This window comes from Notechis scutatus, chromosome 3 (genome assembly GCF_049901735.1).
Source record: "Notechis scutatus isolate UNSWTSFEM ecotype Mainland chromosome 3, rNotScu1.2, whole genome shotgun sequence".
NCBI classification, from domain to species: domain Eukaryota; kingdom Metazoa; phylum Chordata; class Lepidosauria; order Squamata; family Elapidae; genus Notechis; species Notechis scutatus.
In genome coordinates this window covers 26,683,540-26,699,428 of record NC_142011.1, presented here as the reverse complement: position 1 = coordinate 26,699,428, position 15,889 = coordinate 26,683,540, and the positions used below count along the sequence as shown (strand labels likewise).

The 15,889-nt window shown below is 39.6% G+C and overlaps 1 protein-coding gene across 2 annotated transcripts in view; it reads left to right on the top strand.

The window, feature by feature from the left end:
• Positions 1-15,889, top strand: part of SRC (SRC proto-oncogene, non-receptor tyrosine kinase) — an 87,243-nt gene that overhangs the window by 58,380 nt on the left and 12,974 nt on the right. For both annotated transcript variants that reach the window (XM_026665046.2, XM_026665045.2), the window contains one exon: positions 15,082-15,180. In XM_026665046.2, the coding sequence (XP_026520831.1) occupies positions 15,082-15,180 (99 nt within the window). The remainder of the gene's footprint in view (positions 1-15,081; positions 15,181-15,889) is intronic.

The window sequence follows — 15,889 nt, the reverse complement described above, 5'->3', positions numbered from 1 at the left end:
GTAGTCCTTGACTTATAGCCAGTCTCTTTAGTCACCATCCAAAGTTATAATGGACCTCTCTGGAGTTACTTATGACCCAGATTTGAAATTCCAATGACTGGCCCCCTCATTTTCACGTGACTGGCATGCATTTATGGCCACTGTTAGCATCCCACAGAGATAGGACTGTGTTTTACAATGGTTTCTCGAAAACCAGCATTTACTTTTGTTTTTTGGCAAAACCAGACCATAGTAAACCATGAGTTCATTTAATGACCACAATATTGTTTAATGACCACGGTGGTTGCTTAAAGACCACCACAAAAGTGATATAATCAGGTTGATCATGTGGGTGACCTGATTTACATCCATCACAACTTATGACCGTAACGAGCATTACTGTTGTAACTTGAGGTCTACCTGTATGTCAGTGAAAGGAGGGAGGGAGCATACTTCTTGTGTTGTTATTCAAGCTAGCTAGCAAAGACCACCAAGATGAAAACACTTCCAAGTCCATGTTACATACTATACAATTTCATTTGCCCCTTTCCTATTTTTACTTCCTTATTTGGTGCTATCAACATCTGCATGCTCTGTAACCAAATAATTGGTTAAAAAGAAGCCAAATAAAAAGTGCTATTTTTGCATTTTTCCCCAGGGAAAGAAAGTATTAGTGCTTATCTTTTTCCTGACAAACACCTGCTTTTTCATCTATTGAGGTTCTTCCCACTGACCCAGCTGCATGCTTTCTATGTATAAATTTAGTGTACAGCCATGTAGTACACCACAGAAGGGAAAAATACTGCCTACACACACACACACACACACACACACACACACACACACACACACCTGATAAGGTGTCTATTGCAGCTTTTAAGTGTGGAGGCTGAAGAGGTTTTTTTAAATTATTATTAAGAAAATATGCTGATTGTCCCAACCAGAAATATAAATCTTGACTTTTACATGGCCTTGGCCTTCTTTTTTTGTTTTTTTATTATGACATTTCTTAAGATTGAAGAAAAACATTTTAATAGCCAACAATGTCAAGGCCATAACAAGTTCCCAGATATAGTTTCTCTTGCAGCATTACCATTCTGAAATAGTAATAAATCAGGAATTGTATTTTTTTAAAAAATACAACTATGACTTTTGCAATACATATATGGATGGTACAAATAAAATAAATTTCTGAATATTTCTTGCTTACATTGGTTGGAAAAAGTTCATCTGAATATCTATGGAGATTCTCAAACATCCAGGTCATGGTTGTCCCAAAGATGCTTTTTCCAAAACGCAACTGGACTTCCTTAGTTTTTTTTTTCTTTGAAAATGTTCCACTTCTCATCCAAGAAGCTTCTTCATTTCTGAAGGTTCATCTGAACGTAAGAGGAATGTTCCACTCCATTAAGAACTCAGGTCAGGAACATATGAAGTCAGAACAAATAGAAAGTTCCAATGAGTGTGTGCACAATATCATAGTGTGGAAGAAACTAGTTGATCCCAGTTAGATGGTTAAAACATGCAGAGGTGGTGTTTTGTTTTGTTTTTTTTTAAAAAAAACAAGATCTGTTTTTTAACACCAGTGAGCAACTATTGTTTTCTCCAGTTTTCAGAGATATTTTGGATGCTTCTGCATAACATATGAATATTTGTAGCTTCCAAATGGAAAATATCTGTAGGGAATTAAAGTTTCTGAGTTTTGGAGGGCAGCTGTATTAAATGTTTGATATGTGGGTCAACAGTCTTCCCTATAAATGCCATTCATGCAATCTAAATCAAATTTGTAACTAAGTTTAAGCACCATTGAGATAGGCATAAAGGAGATATAGATTCTATTGATCTCTCAGGAAGTTACACGAGATCTCTTACAATAAATGGCTGACTAGTCTGGTCATTTAGCTGTCTTCCTATTGATGAGTCCCTCAAAAGTGAACTATGGGAGCCATTTGGCTTTTTCCAGCCAATCTTCTCAAGCTACTGGGCAAATATTGCATTTTGCAGTCCTCTCAATCTTCAAATGTAAACATCACTGTTAATTGCTAAGCCTTCGTTTTCTTTTATTTAAAAAACAGCAGCAGACTGGAAAGTTTTACAGATTTTTTTAATTGTGTGGTTCCCCCCCACTTGGATTAAATGTAATGAAATACAGTTGATACACTACTGCTAATATAAATAATGCCGAGAAGAAAACAGCCATCACAAGAAAATGAGTTTTCCTTTAAACGGCATTGTTGTGAAGCCTGTAGGAGGGAAATTAATTTTAAGCCATATAGTTGACACTATCCAATATCACTTCACTGTTGGAACTGCAGATAAATGCTGGGTTCTCACAGTGATATTGTGGCAGTAATGAACTGCAATTTCTTGGATGGCTATGGTGCTTGGCCTTCTGCCTAAGAACGTATTGCAGAGGGAAGAAATTTCCATAAGAAAAAGCACATTCCATTGGCACATTGTGTTGAAGGAGCAGCAAGATTTCATCACTATGTTATAGTTAACCCCAGGACTTAAGCAGATGTAGGTAAAGGAGTGGAAAGCATTTTAAAGTCTCTGGAATATTGGTATGATTACATGATTTGATAAGAGATAATAATATTTGCTTCTTTTAAAAACAATAACTGTTGTCATAGGATTATTTCAACAACGAAAACAATTCTCTATTATACCTCCATTATAATCAGTACCTAGCTTTTAAAGAAGTTGACATTCAAAACCTCTGGAAATTTGGCAAGGCTGATATTTCTCAATTTTGAGAGTTGATTTGTGTTCTTATTAGTGTAATGAATATACTTAGAAAACTTTTCAGTTTGAGACATTTCGATTTAGACTTATACACTCAACACAGTTTCAGCTGAAAAACTGTGAACATCCTAGACTAAGCTAAATGCAAAAACAGTAGGGAATTCATGGAAGTTTGGCATTTAGACAAATCAGCCACCAACAGACAGATAAACCATATTTGCACACAATTAAAAATACAATAAAAAAGCTAAGAAGGAAACAAAAAGATCACATCACATCCTCTCTAGCAGCCAACATCCAGATAAGCAGGGATTAATACCCGATAAACAATCAAGCAGAAAATAATTCCCCAATCAAAGTCCACCAAGGAGCAAACCACAGCTCCACTAACATGCTCAGGGCAAGGTACTCTGTGTAAAGAGGGAAGCAAAGAGCCACTTACTCAAACTGATTATGGTTTTTTTTGGGGGGGGGGGGTAATAAAGCGCCTGAAGCAAGCAACCAAGCTCGAAGAGCACCAACAACATCACAGTTCCACCCTAAACTAGATATATTGTCTTCTATAGGAACATCCATATTTCAAAAGAAATGGCATCCCATTAGCTCCCTCATTCTTAAGAAAGTAGAATAAAGGTTAAGCCGAACCACAGCCAGCTGTCCATGTAAATTATCCAATTAAGTTTCAAAATAGAGATTCATATGTCGTCTTATTAAGTCATTCCACTGAAATGGAAGGAAAAGTAGTTATTGGCAGCAAATTTTCCATATTCTACATATGGTAGTTACCAGATTGGAAACAGATTATGAGTTCAAAACAAGCTGAAGATAGTTCTATCATCCTCTCCTCTTCCTCATTTACCTTACCTTTATTCCATGTCACAATGTCTTCCGAGAAATATTTTCCTATCATGTTAGAGCGGCTGAAATTTGCGGAGTTTCCTGATGCTTAGAATTTTCCTTTGCTTACCATTGCCTCATTTGTTTTTCAGCTCTTTTTTCTACTTCCATGTTATTTAGCTTAAATTAAGGGAACTAGGGGGAGATCTTAGAAAAGCACCATCTATAAGTGGTAGCTGATATACAGTATTATGACAAAACATCATCTCAAATGTTTTTGTCAGTGCTGCTATCTATACATTGAGACTTTTATCTGAAAATATTGCCATATTATGGCAAATGTTTGGTAGCTAGGCAGTTTTTCTGCGATCATACCATATCTACAGTATATAACATATATTATTTCATGCCTCAGTGATTCTACTTTGCCTGCTACAAATATCTTTCTGAGCTGACATGTAAGTGTAGTGAGAGCTGCATATGTGCCTGAGTTCAGCCCTGCATTTTATTAAGTTCTGTGATTCCGTAAGATTCCAGTGCTGGTAGAAAATTCTGGAAAGTGTAGTTCAGATTGTCTAGTAAAATTTGGGAAAGACAAAGTCCATCCTCTGCTGAATTGAAGAAGTCCAAAAGGATATCATCTCAAAAAGATAAGCTGTTTTCAGGATCAAATTGCTTTAAATAGCAAGAGGCTTCTATTCTTCTGAAACCATATTTCTATATTTGAAACTCAATAACTCTAATGGGGCTATGTGAAGAACCAGAAAGTAAAAGTTTACTGTATTTTATGTGAGAATGCTTGAAGTACAGTGTTACCTTGGTACTCATCATTAATTGGTTCCGTGAGGTGTGATGAGTACCAAAAATGAATATCAAACAATATTTTCCCACAAGGAATAATGTAGTGAGTCACAAGGTAGCCAACACTGACAACACTGAGTGCTGGCTGATGCAATCTTCCCAGGCCAGGTGGTGAGGTTGGTAGAGGCCTTTGTTATGTAGAATACTCTGTGCCAGGCCTTAATGGCCCACCCATTAACAAAGGTGCGGGGTGAGCTTCTGCTTCTGAGAGGAGTTTCTGCTTCTGAGTTTCTACTTCTCTTTTAGGGGAAATATTCTGCCTTTTTAATATTTTTTAGGATATTTCATTTTTCTAGGTGAATGCTAACTTCCTACACTAGGATAAAATGTTCACATCAAAATATGTTGAGTACAAAATACAATGAGTTTCAAAGCGGTTGAGTACCAAGGGACTACTGTATTTGCAAAGACTATAATCTTTGCTGTAACGTTTCCTGTGTTTGAAGGCATTATCTGATTATATCCCCAATATTTTATTGAATCTTTGTTCCTATACTGTTTCCTGAGATGGGTTTGATGATACCTTCTGCAAAACTTATTTTATTTATCCCATTTGTGTCTCCATCCTTCCTTTGAGAGCTCAAGACAAGTTGAATGTTTTTCTTTTCATTCTACCAATTTTATCCCCAGGGAAACCCCGCAAAGTGGGTTATGCTCAGAAAGGATGTAACTGACTCACAGGCATCTAACCTCTATTACATCTGAAAAGAGCTTTGAATCTAGGCCTTGCCGGTTCATTTAGGTAAATTTATCTTTTCCATATCTCCTTCTCCTAAGTGATGTTATCTTGCACACTTGTTCTTAGAAGTTTCCGATCTTTTGATATATTCCCTAAATGTTATGTTAGAAGAAAACCCTTCTTTTTATAAAAAGTATAAAAATTAGTTTCTCCCTGTGGGAAAATCAGACAGACACTGATATGCCACAACCAGAGGGAGGACATCTCCGTTTCTAATATGCGGGGAATCATCTTCAGCTTTTCTTCTCAAGTGAATACTATTCTGAATCTCTGATTCAGTTCCTTCTACTTCTGCCCCAATTTTAAGAATTTTCGTGGGCTTCAGCTTTGAAAGCCTGTGTATGGAAAGAGAAAAAAAAATTGACAACTTCCTTTAATAGATGAGTTTCTCTGGGCATACTGGACTGTTTTGCTATACCTTCCCAACAAGTCTTTTTTCCCATAGGAGCAGGTATTGAGCTATACAATGGAGCTAAAGGCATAAATTGAATTTTGGCATGATTAATAAGGCAATCTGCTTAACAGTAAATTAAATGTTTAAGTGGAGATGTAAACGACATCAGCTTAAAGGTCTCCACAGATGCTGCTTTCAATAAGGTGGCGAAAGTCAATTATATTTGAAATATTCATAATAGCTGAGTAGGTCTTTCCTTAAGTTAAATTTCTATTATAAGAAAATGTAGGAAATAGCAATATGTGATTATTAAAAACAAAGATTCTTCTTCTTTTGTTGGCATTGCAATGTTGGACTTTAATTCCCATATATCATGGTTGTCACTCGATTGTGTCATGTGACATATGATGTATCATGACGTGGTTTTTTTTTGCCTTTGTTGGCATGACCTGCAAGTGATGCATCCGGCCTGTAGGCTGCCAGTTTGAAAGGCCTGCCATAGATGTTCAACCAGCATATCTGGAGGACACTAGATTAGAGGAAACTGATCAGCACATGGTTGTGAGGATGTAGCTAACATTTATTGTCTAAGCACCATGTCATTTGAGGATGAAAGTTCAATTGGTACATTCTCTTGACTATTGGTACTCTGAGCATGCAGCTTATGTACGATTTTGCAGACTTGAGAGCTCTCTGTTTTATCACATGAGCACATCCACTTTGTCATCATGGCCCTATGACTTTGCACTTGAAGGATATTGCAAATATGCAACTCCCACCTCCCATCCATTCTGTAATCTGAAACCGCACCTTTCAATGGCTAGCTGAATTTTTACCAAGCCTCTGTGTAAAAAATGATGACCATGAATCAAAACGTCTCAAAAGAGACTGTGTGAACACCTATGTGGTATTTTCTTGGCAACAGTACAAAGGTACTTGCCTTTGTCTTCTTTTAGGATGGCTGCCCAATTTCCCAATCTAGATTATAGACTTAGTGGTCTGAATTCTGGTAGGTTCTGAATCCAAAACCAACCAGTCCAAACTTGGTTTTTTTCAAAATCCTATGCTGTTCTGACAGTTTAACAAAAGCTGTTCTGAAGACTTGTAGATATTCCTTCTACAACTATTGAGCACCAGAATCTGGATATGTCCTAAATCTAAAGCACTAGATATAGTTATCTAAAAGTGTGATAGTCTGTAAGTTCAATTTCCAGTAGAAAGTTTGAACCCACAGTATAATATCTGGCTATGTCTGACGATTCCCAATAAGAATAAAAGTAGAAATGTAATGCATCCTGGTGGCCAATGTAACATCAAGATCCGTTAGATGCTGCCATCAACTGGACGTTCTAGTTATTCTACGGAAATAACTTAAAATAGTCTTTGTTAGCAGCTGTTGCATTGATGTCCAGGGTTCTTGGAGCCTGAACATCTGCTTTTAGCACTGTGTTTTCAGTATTTTGCCAAAAGTAGTTTAAAATATTTTCCTGCCTTAATTGGAAAATTCAAAATGGTGTTATATAGTATGTCATAACAAGTGGGTTTTTTTTTTTTTTTTTTTTTGCTGCTGTTGCTTTTTAATTGCACATTAAGATCATCCTTTTTTCCTCCGGCCTTTCAGGGAGAAATAGTTCTTAGGGTTAATTTTCTATAATAAGCATAGATGTCAGAGTGAGAGATCAAGTGACCAAATCTGTTGTGACATTGTGACACAAACTCTACCCCTTAAATCTTTCCATCAATCATCATAATACAAGTACAAAAGGGCAGCACTTGCATTTGGCATCACAGCCCAAACTTTGTCATTTCAGCATCATGATGGTTAGTCCTCTGATAATTGGGGCAATGCTATGTTTTTTTTTTAATTTAGTTTGTAGGAAAAAAAGATAAGTTCATGTATTTCTCCCAATATGAAAATAAAAGTTTTTAAAGCAATGTTACGCTACTGATTATGATGAAAAGCCTTTGTTCCCATTGTGGCCATCACCTCGCAATAGTTATAATAATTCAGAGAAATCTGTTGTTTCATCCAGAATTACTTCTTTAAAAAAAAACCCTAAGCTTCTTCTGTCTCCTCTTGGGATATTTTTCAATGTTATCATATTTGAATGACTATTGTGTTCTTGTGTGTGTGTTCAGCTAATCAGTATTCCAAAATATATCAAAAGTAGGGAGAGAGGAGTAAAGGAGAGGAACAGAACTCCATTGTGCATGATATAGGTAGTCCTCAAATTATGACCACAATTGAGCCTCAAATTTCTATTGCTAAGTGAGACATTTGCTAAGTGAATTTAGCCGCATTTTATGATGTTTCTTGTTAAGTGAATCACTGCAGTTCTTAAATTAGTAACACAGTTGTTAAGTGAATCTGGCTTCCCCATTGACTTTGCTTATGAGGCGGTCATATAAGGGATCACATGACCCCAGGACACTGTAACGGTCATAAATATGAACCAGTTGCCAAGCATCTGGGTTCTGATCGTGGGGATGCTGCAATGGTTATAAGTGTGAAAATATTGTGGTTCGCCAGCAGCAGATGTGAACGGCTGAGAGCCTGCGTGTGATACAGGGATGGGGCCAGAACCATCAGGGAGTGGAATGCTGCCTTGGGAGATTGTGGGGGCTGGCAGCAGTGATGAAGAGACCCCCGAGGAGCCTGTGCCCAGTGCGCGCAGGGCTGCTCGAAGGAAAGAGCAGCTGCAGTAGCATGGGCGACTCGGGAGTAAGACTGCAAGGTAATGGACCCTCCCTTAAGAGATAAAAGCCAGCTGAGAAACCAGAGTTCTTTGCAGGAAGCAAAAAAGTTTTTGCATTCAAGCCTTGTGGATGTTCGGAATATCTTGGTTGGTGTTTGAAGACTCTTTGTGTTTGAAATATTTCTTAGTAACTTTATCTAGTATTCTTGGCAGCCTTGCACAATCTTGGCAAGACTCATTCTTATCAGAGACAATCAGTTTGAAACAGCCTTTTAACCGTGAAGGAACGGAATTCATAAAGAATCATTAAAAGGTTTTGCTGTTACCTCTGTTTCGTGTTTGTTTTCTTGGAACAAGGTTTGGGTCAGAATAGCAAAACTGTCATAACTCATTTTTTTCAGTGATGTAGTAACTTTGAATGGCCACTAACAGAACTGTAGCTTTCCTACCTGTTGTTTTCCTCTTCCTGACATTTCCAGATAAAAGACTTCTTAAATAAAGGATCAACACAGAGAGGACAGGACTGAGCAGAATGGAGTACCGTATTTGCCGGCGTATAAGACGACTTTTTTGCCCTGAAAAACATGCCTCCAAGTGGGGGGGTCGTCTTATACGGCGAGTATATAACAAAGGTCGTCTTATACGCCGGCAAATACGTTGTTGTCACTCGGTGCAAGAGCGACGGGGGCGGAGCTCCGCAACTTGCGAAGCCCCTTCAAGCCCAGCCGGAGTCTCTCTTCCTCCTCCTCCCCCACCCACCCACCCACCCACTCCGCTCGTGCGAGCGGACAGGCAGGCTCCAGGCTTTGCCCCCATCCCTCACCTCCTTCCATCCCCCTCCACCCCCCCCCCCAGTGGCAGAAACTTCGCCGCACGTGGGGACGAGTGGAGGGGGTGGGAGAGCAGCGACGCCGCTCAAAGCTGAGAAAGCACCATCCTTGCTTTTGTGCTTCGGGAAGAGTTCGTGTTTTTTGTTTTTTTTGTTTTTCTCCCAGGAATGGGATGCTGCTCGTGCAATTTTCTTTGGGAATTTTTCTCTTCCCGGTTTCAGCCTTTGCTCCGAATTCCCCCGATTCACTTCTGGAAAGGATGCTTATGTAACTCTTTTCCTAAGCATTGCTGGGGTGGAGGGGGGGGCAGTGTGCAGCATGAGCGAGAGGCTCCTTTCCTTTCTCCCTGAGTGCAAAACCGTCTGCCTTCTTCTCTCTTGGACGGACCGAGCAAGGCTAATAAGATAATAAGATAAGATCCTAAGCGCGTTGTGGAAACAGATCTGGATCTCATTGGAGAAAGGTAGCAAATGAATGAACTGGACTTTTGGCAAGTCTTGGGGTAGGAACTCGACGCTTTCTGGAAAGTTAGTGAGCAGGAAAATAGACATCCTTTCCGCTTTCTCCCAGCGTGGGTATTTCATTATCCCTCCCTGTAAGAAGTAACAACCACAAAGCCAAGGGAAAAAACGATGCGCAGGAAAAAGCCACAGTAGGAAGTAAAGATTTCTCCCCCCCCCACCCTCTCTCTCTGAAATAATTAATGTCGCAATCAGTGTGGTGCACCCTTGGAGACAAATTGGTTGGGGAGGTGGAAAGATATTAAACAACTCGACTGTTTTTCGTCCAGTTTTATTTTTATTTATTTATTTTCCCCTGAAAAAAGCAGATCGCTCAACGGTGTCACAAAGAAAGGGAGAGGAATTGAGTGCCAGCCTGAGAAAGGCGAAGCTGCCTCTCTAAAGCATTTTGGTGGCTTTGTAAGTTTGGGGGAAAGGGGCGGGGTGTCAATCAAGAATTATATCCAGAATACCCCAAGTGTTACAACTTACCGTATTTGCCGGCGTATGACTTTTTTGCCCTGAAAAACATGCCTCCAAGTGGGGGGTCGTCTTATACGGCGCAGTATATAACAAACTCTATATTTTGAGTGGAAATGTTGGGGGCTCGTCTTATACGCCCAGTCGTCTTATACGCCGGCAAATACGGTAGTTCTCAGGAATGCTTTAACGTTGCGCTTCCTACATCAAGCAAGGACCCATCCTAATTGGCATCCAGAACCCTCTTTTAGATTCTTTGCATGGGGATCCTTCTAAATGCTGACATCTCAAATAGCAGAACATCTCTGCAAGGTAGCTGACATTCCCCTTCAAATTTGCCTCTTCCTTTTTAAAATCTCCCTACTTCAGTCACAGCATGTTAGTATGTAATGCATAATAGCAATTTTTTGCTGTCTTATTAATAGGCTTTCCCCAGTCAGTTACCTCCTCCCCTTCCTGGAAGAATTAATAAAACATGAAACAAACAAAAATAAAGCAAAACAATGATAGCTCACTGCCAAAGTAATAAAGGCTAATACGCCATCTGTAGAAGAAAAGGACCCATACATTTCTTTTAATTGTTATGTTGACCCTGGTATCGACCAGGATTAAGTTTGTTAAGTTTGATTTAAAACACGGGTGTCAAACTCAGTTGCACCATGTGACGTATCGTGAGGTATTGCAATGTTTTTTGCCTTTGTGGAGCCAGGGTGGGCGTGGCCTGCATGTGATGCATCTGGCCCACGGGCTGCGAGTTTGACAGGCCTGGTTTAAAATATCACAATAACTATACAGCAGCTGCATATAATTCTGCAATCAGTGTTAAGTAACATAGTACATACTTTCCAGCTGCTATTTGGTTTGCACCAGAAGAACACTAGGGGAAAACATGGGGGGGAAAGTCTCTAAAACGTTCTGCAATTCTTCCTAGAACACATTTTAAGAGCAAAACTGGGTGGATTGACACCGATACAGTCAGTAAACCTCCCAAGACTTTGGAAACCTCAGCGAAATTTGAATTTAGAAGCCAATATTGTGGTTCCCAGAGATCTGTGGAGGATTAGACTGAATATTTGCACCAGTGCCTTTATGCTAGTGGCTGTCTTGGAGCAATTCTGCATGATAAGGCTATTCACAGACACCTGGACCTTCTGTGAAGGCTTGTTGGCTGGGTGAGGAAGAGCTAGGAGCAGAATGAAGCCCTGGAGGGGATCCTGGCCTGGTTCCTCGCCTTTGACCTAGTTCACTTTTGGAAGCATAGCAAGTCATTGCTGAAGCTCTTCTAGATATTTAAAGTTTTCTCATTTTGCTTCGCTTTTACTGGGTCTGAAGTGCAAATCAGATACTGAATTCTTTTATTGGGATTTTGTTGTGCTCATCTCAAGGCCAAGAAATTTGCAGTCTTTTTTTTTTTTACACTAATGCTTTCTAAGATGCATTGCAAATTTTATTTAATGCGATACTTTCCACTAGCAGAGAGAAGAAGTGGCCTTTAAGGTCTTTCCCATTCTAAATTTGTTAACCTGTTTCTGTAAGGACTGGATATTACAGCTACTGGATTTCCATGTGTGAAAACAATGTTACGCCTTAAGGGATGGTATGAGCTGTTAATAATACAGATATTGATAACTTCTGCATTTAGTCTACTAAGAAATCACTATTTTTCAGAGGTTAGATAACCCAGGAGAAATCAAAATAAAGCCCAACAAAACACAGTAATCAGCAGACAAAGTTGAAAAATATAAACCGTAAATAATAATAATCCATACCAATACTTGTAAAATATCTTTGTAGGAAGAAAATTCCTCCCTAGAGGAAAGGAATACAGGTAGTTCTTGAATTACTTTGAAGTTACAACGGCACTGAAAAAAATGAATTATGACTGTTTTTCACACTCACAACTATTGCAGCATCCCCATCAGTGGTGGGCTTCAATTTTTTTTACTACGGGTTCTGTGGGTGTGGCGTGGCTTGGTAGGCATGGCAGGGGAAGGATACTGTGAAATCCCCCTTCCCTCCCCATCCCACAAACCTGCTTTCCAGCTCCGTTCTCCTGTGCAGGGCAACAAAAGAAGACCCAGCCAGTCAGCTGGGACTCCAATCGGCTGAGACTCAGGAGGCAGCGAATAGATGGGATGGGGCCAACTAGAGGTGGTATTTACCAGTTCTCCAAACTACTCAAAATTTCCGCTACCGGTTCTCCAGAACTGGTCAGAACCTGCTGAATACCACCTCTGATCCCCATGATCATGTGATTAAAATTTGGGCTTATTTACAACAGTTGGAAAGTTCCGGGGTCATGGGGGTGGTGGTCACCATTTGTAACCGTCCCAGCTGGCTTCCGACAAGCAAAGTAAATGGGGGAAATCAGATTCACTTAACAACAGCAGTGAATCACTTAACAACTATGGCCAGAAATGTCGTAAAATGGAGCACAACTCACTTAACAACTATCTTGTTTAGCAACAGAAATTTTGGGCTCAATCATGGTCATAAGTCGAGGACTCCCTGTACACCACCTCACAACTAGCTCCCCATCTCTAAATGGTCTTAAGTGAATGCCTTATGATATCACCCTTGAAATACGTAAAATGAATTGATTTCGTATTTCTTTTCTTTTGTACCCTGCCTAACGAATAGCATTGTGGATGACGGCATCATTGTGTTAACTCAGCTACAAACACAAGTTGGTTCTGTGAAGCAGATTGCCTTCCCTATTTTCTTCTTCCCAGCCTTTGTGGCTCTTCGGATGTGTGAACTTTAAACTCCTTGAATTCTTTAGTCAGCACATTAGGAGGGGCCCAGACTGAGGAAGGCTGATTTTTTTAAAGTGTATCCATTTAGAGGCGTTTGTTTGTATGGTTTCTGAGTAAGCAAGCTTGTTTCCTCTTCTCCAGCATAATGGTAGTCCTCAACTTACAACAGTTCGTTCAGAGACCATCTGAAGTTACAGTGGCACTGAAAAAAAGTGCCGCTTATGACCATTTTTCACACTTACAACCATTGCAGCTTCCTCGTGGTCACATGATCAAAATTGGGACGCTTGGCAACCGGTTCATGTTTAGGGTGGTTGCAGTGCTCTGGGGGAGGAGGGAGGGGTCACCTTTTGCGGCTTTCTGACAAGCAAAGTCAATGGGAGAGCCAGATTTCCTAAACAACCATGTTACCAACTTAACAATTGCGGTGATACTGTGGCAAAAAAGTCGTAAGACGGGGCAGAACCCACTGAACAACTGTCTCGCTCAGCAACATAAATTTTGGGCTCAATTGTGGTCAAAGACTATCTCTAAGTTTCTCCCCAGCTTCTCTCTCCTCTTTTTTGAACGGCACGAATGAGTCAGTGGTGGGATTCAAAAATTTTTTTACTACTGGTTCTGTGGGCATGGCTTGGTAGGGCGTGGCTTGGTGGGCATGGCAGGGGAAGGATACTGCAAAATCCCCATTCTCTCCCCCCCCCCACTAACCTGCTTTCTAGCTCCGTTCTCCTGTACAGGACAACAAAAGAAGACCCAGCCAATCAGCTGGGACTCAAGAGGCAGAGAATAGATGGGGGCAGGGCCAGTCAGTGGTGGTATTTGCCGGTTCTCTGAACTACTCAAAATTTCTGCTAGCAGATCTCCAGGAACTGGTCAGAACCTGCTGAATACCACCTCTGGAATGAGTGATAATATTAGGTTCTTAATGCTATTCCATGGCAGCCTCTCTCTCCACTGGGATTACCGTAATTCCCAAGCTGTGCAAGCGGCCTAAATCATTGGCAGCTGCTTTAAGATGTTGCACATTTAAACTTTGCTTTGGCTGTGCCTGCCCTTTTTATTATCACAATGTTTCTTCTTATGTTTGTATGCCTATTTCCTTCCTGATCCTACCTCTGCTTTCACGGACTTCCAATGCTTCCTTCAGCAACCAGATCTGGTTCAAATTCAAAGGGCTGCAAAGGTATTTTCAACAGGGGATCGACCCTTCCCTTTTAAGTAAGGAAACACCTTATTTAAAAGGACATTGTGTTGGTTTGTCACTTAACCAGACTAATCAATTACCAATTCCAGTCTAAACATCTGGCTGACTGTGTGACCAACCATAATAATAATAATAATAATAATAAAGTGGTGGTGCATTTCTTCCATGAGCTTTGTTACTTAGAGCAGGCATTCATTGACGCTTTCTGAAAAATAGTGTTTGATGGACAATAGGTATCCTGCAAAATAGGCTGTGGGTGTTTCTGTTTCTATTCTGTGTCAGTTCTGCATATTCTTACCCCTCATTCCATCCAAATTAATTTTCATATGTATGCAATGCATATTTAAATATGAATATGTCCCAAAGCATAAATGAAAAAGGTTATAATAATCCATTTATGGCATGGAAAACTGTGTGGTATTGTTTGAAGATGTACGAAACTGAATGGATAGCTTTGTGCCTTGTTCCAAAAATAATTTTGAAAAATAAAGTCCTGTTTCATTTATAGGAATGTGTTTGGCCTCAAGGATCCATGTTGGAAATCTGAATTGCCTCCCAGCAAATCTGAATCACAGTGAATGTAAAAAAATCATTTTGCTTTGGCAATCTCCATAAATAATTCTGCCAAATTTTGTTGTATCATCTTTTCTTGTATTTTCTAGAAATTCAAAGGAGCACAGTGTAACTATTGGGAGAAAAGAACCAAGACTGTTAGGGAACTTTTCTTTCTTCTCTTAACAATGTGCTACTTTTGAGATATCTTGGGATTGCAATTCCCAGAACCCTAGCCAAAGGTCATGCTGGGTTGAAAATGCTAGAATTAGGCTCCTCACTAGAGGACACCAGGATTGGAAATACTGCTGGAGGTCTGAGCTTTCATGAAGTTTTCTGGCCAACATCTAACACAGAACGTGCCCCCAAATAGAGATTTGGCCTAAGCCAATGGGTAGAAGGAACGGAAGCAAAATATTTTTGGAAAACTAGTAATAATGATGGATAGAGAAGGTAATTTGATCAAATGTAATCTCATTGATGTTTTATTTTGCTTTGTGTTTTCCAGGGAAGGTGATTGGTGGCTGGCTCACTCCCTCACAACTGGCCTGAAAGGCTACATCCCCAGTAACTACGTCGCACCTTCAGATTCCATCCAAGCAGAAGAGTAATTAAAATATTATAAATAGATTGAAAAGAATTATGCTAAGTCTTTTGCCAGATATTATTGGCAAAATTGTTCTAGTTATAACCTTTTGGGGGCAACCGTCAAATCATCTCGTAATTCTCTTAAACAGAGTTCCCGAGTATGTGACTTTCGGCTAGTTCACAAATATGTATATTCTCTAGATAACGTTCAGTGTCAAATGGTATGTTTACGGATGGTAGAAAGAATATTTAGTTGCAGAAAACACATTGTGTTTCAAGTGGATGAGTTCCCACATTTAGATTTACTTCAGATATAAAAGAAAATAGCAATAATCAAGAACTTTAGCATTTTTCTGGCATTTACTAAGGTGCAAATTTATCAGACAGCTTAAGCCATCCTTCATCTCAGGTATATTCTCTACTCATTTGTTAAAAACTATAAAAAACCATATAACCTTCTCAATATCAGAAATGAGATTGTTAATCTTATTTGTGATGGGAAGGCACTCCATAGAAGGAGAGTTCCAAGCTGATTTTGTTAGGTCAGCTTTGCAAATAAATAGCAATAGCACTTAGACTTATATACCACTTCACAGTGCTTTACAGCCCCCTCTAAGCATTTTACAGAGTCAGCATATTGCCTCCAAAAATCTGGGTCCTCAATAGCAAATTAGCAGGCATATTAATCTAGGGAACTTTTACAAGCTATAGGAAACTGATATATATTA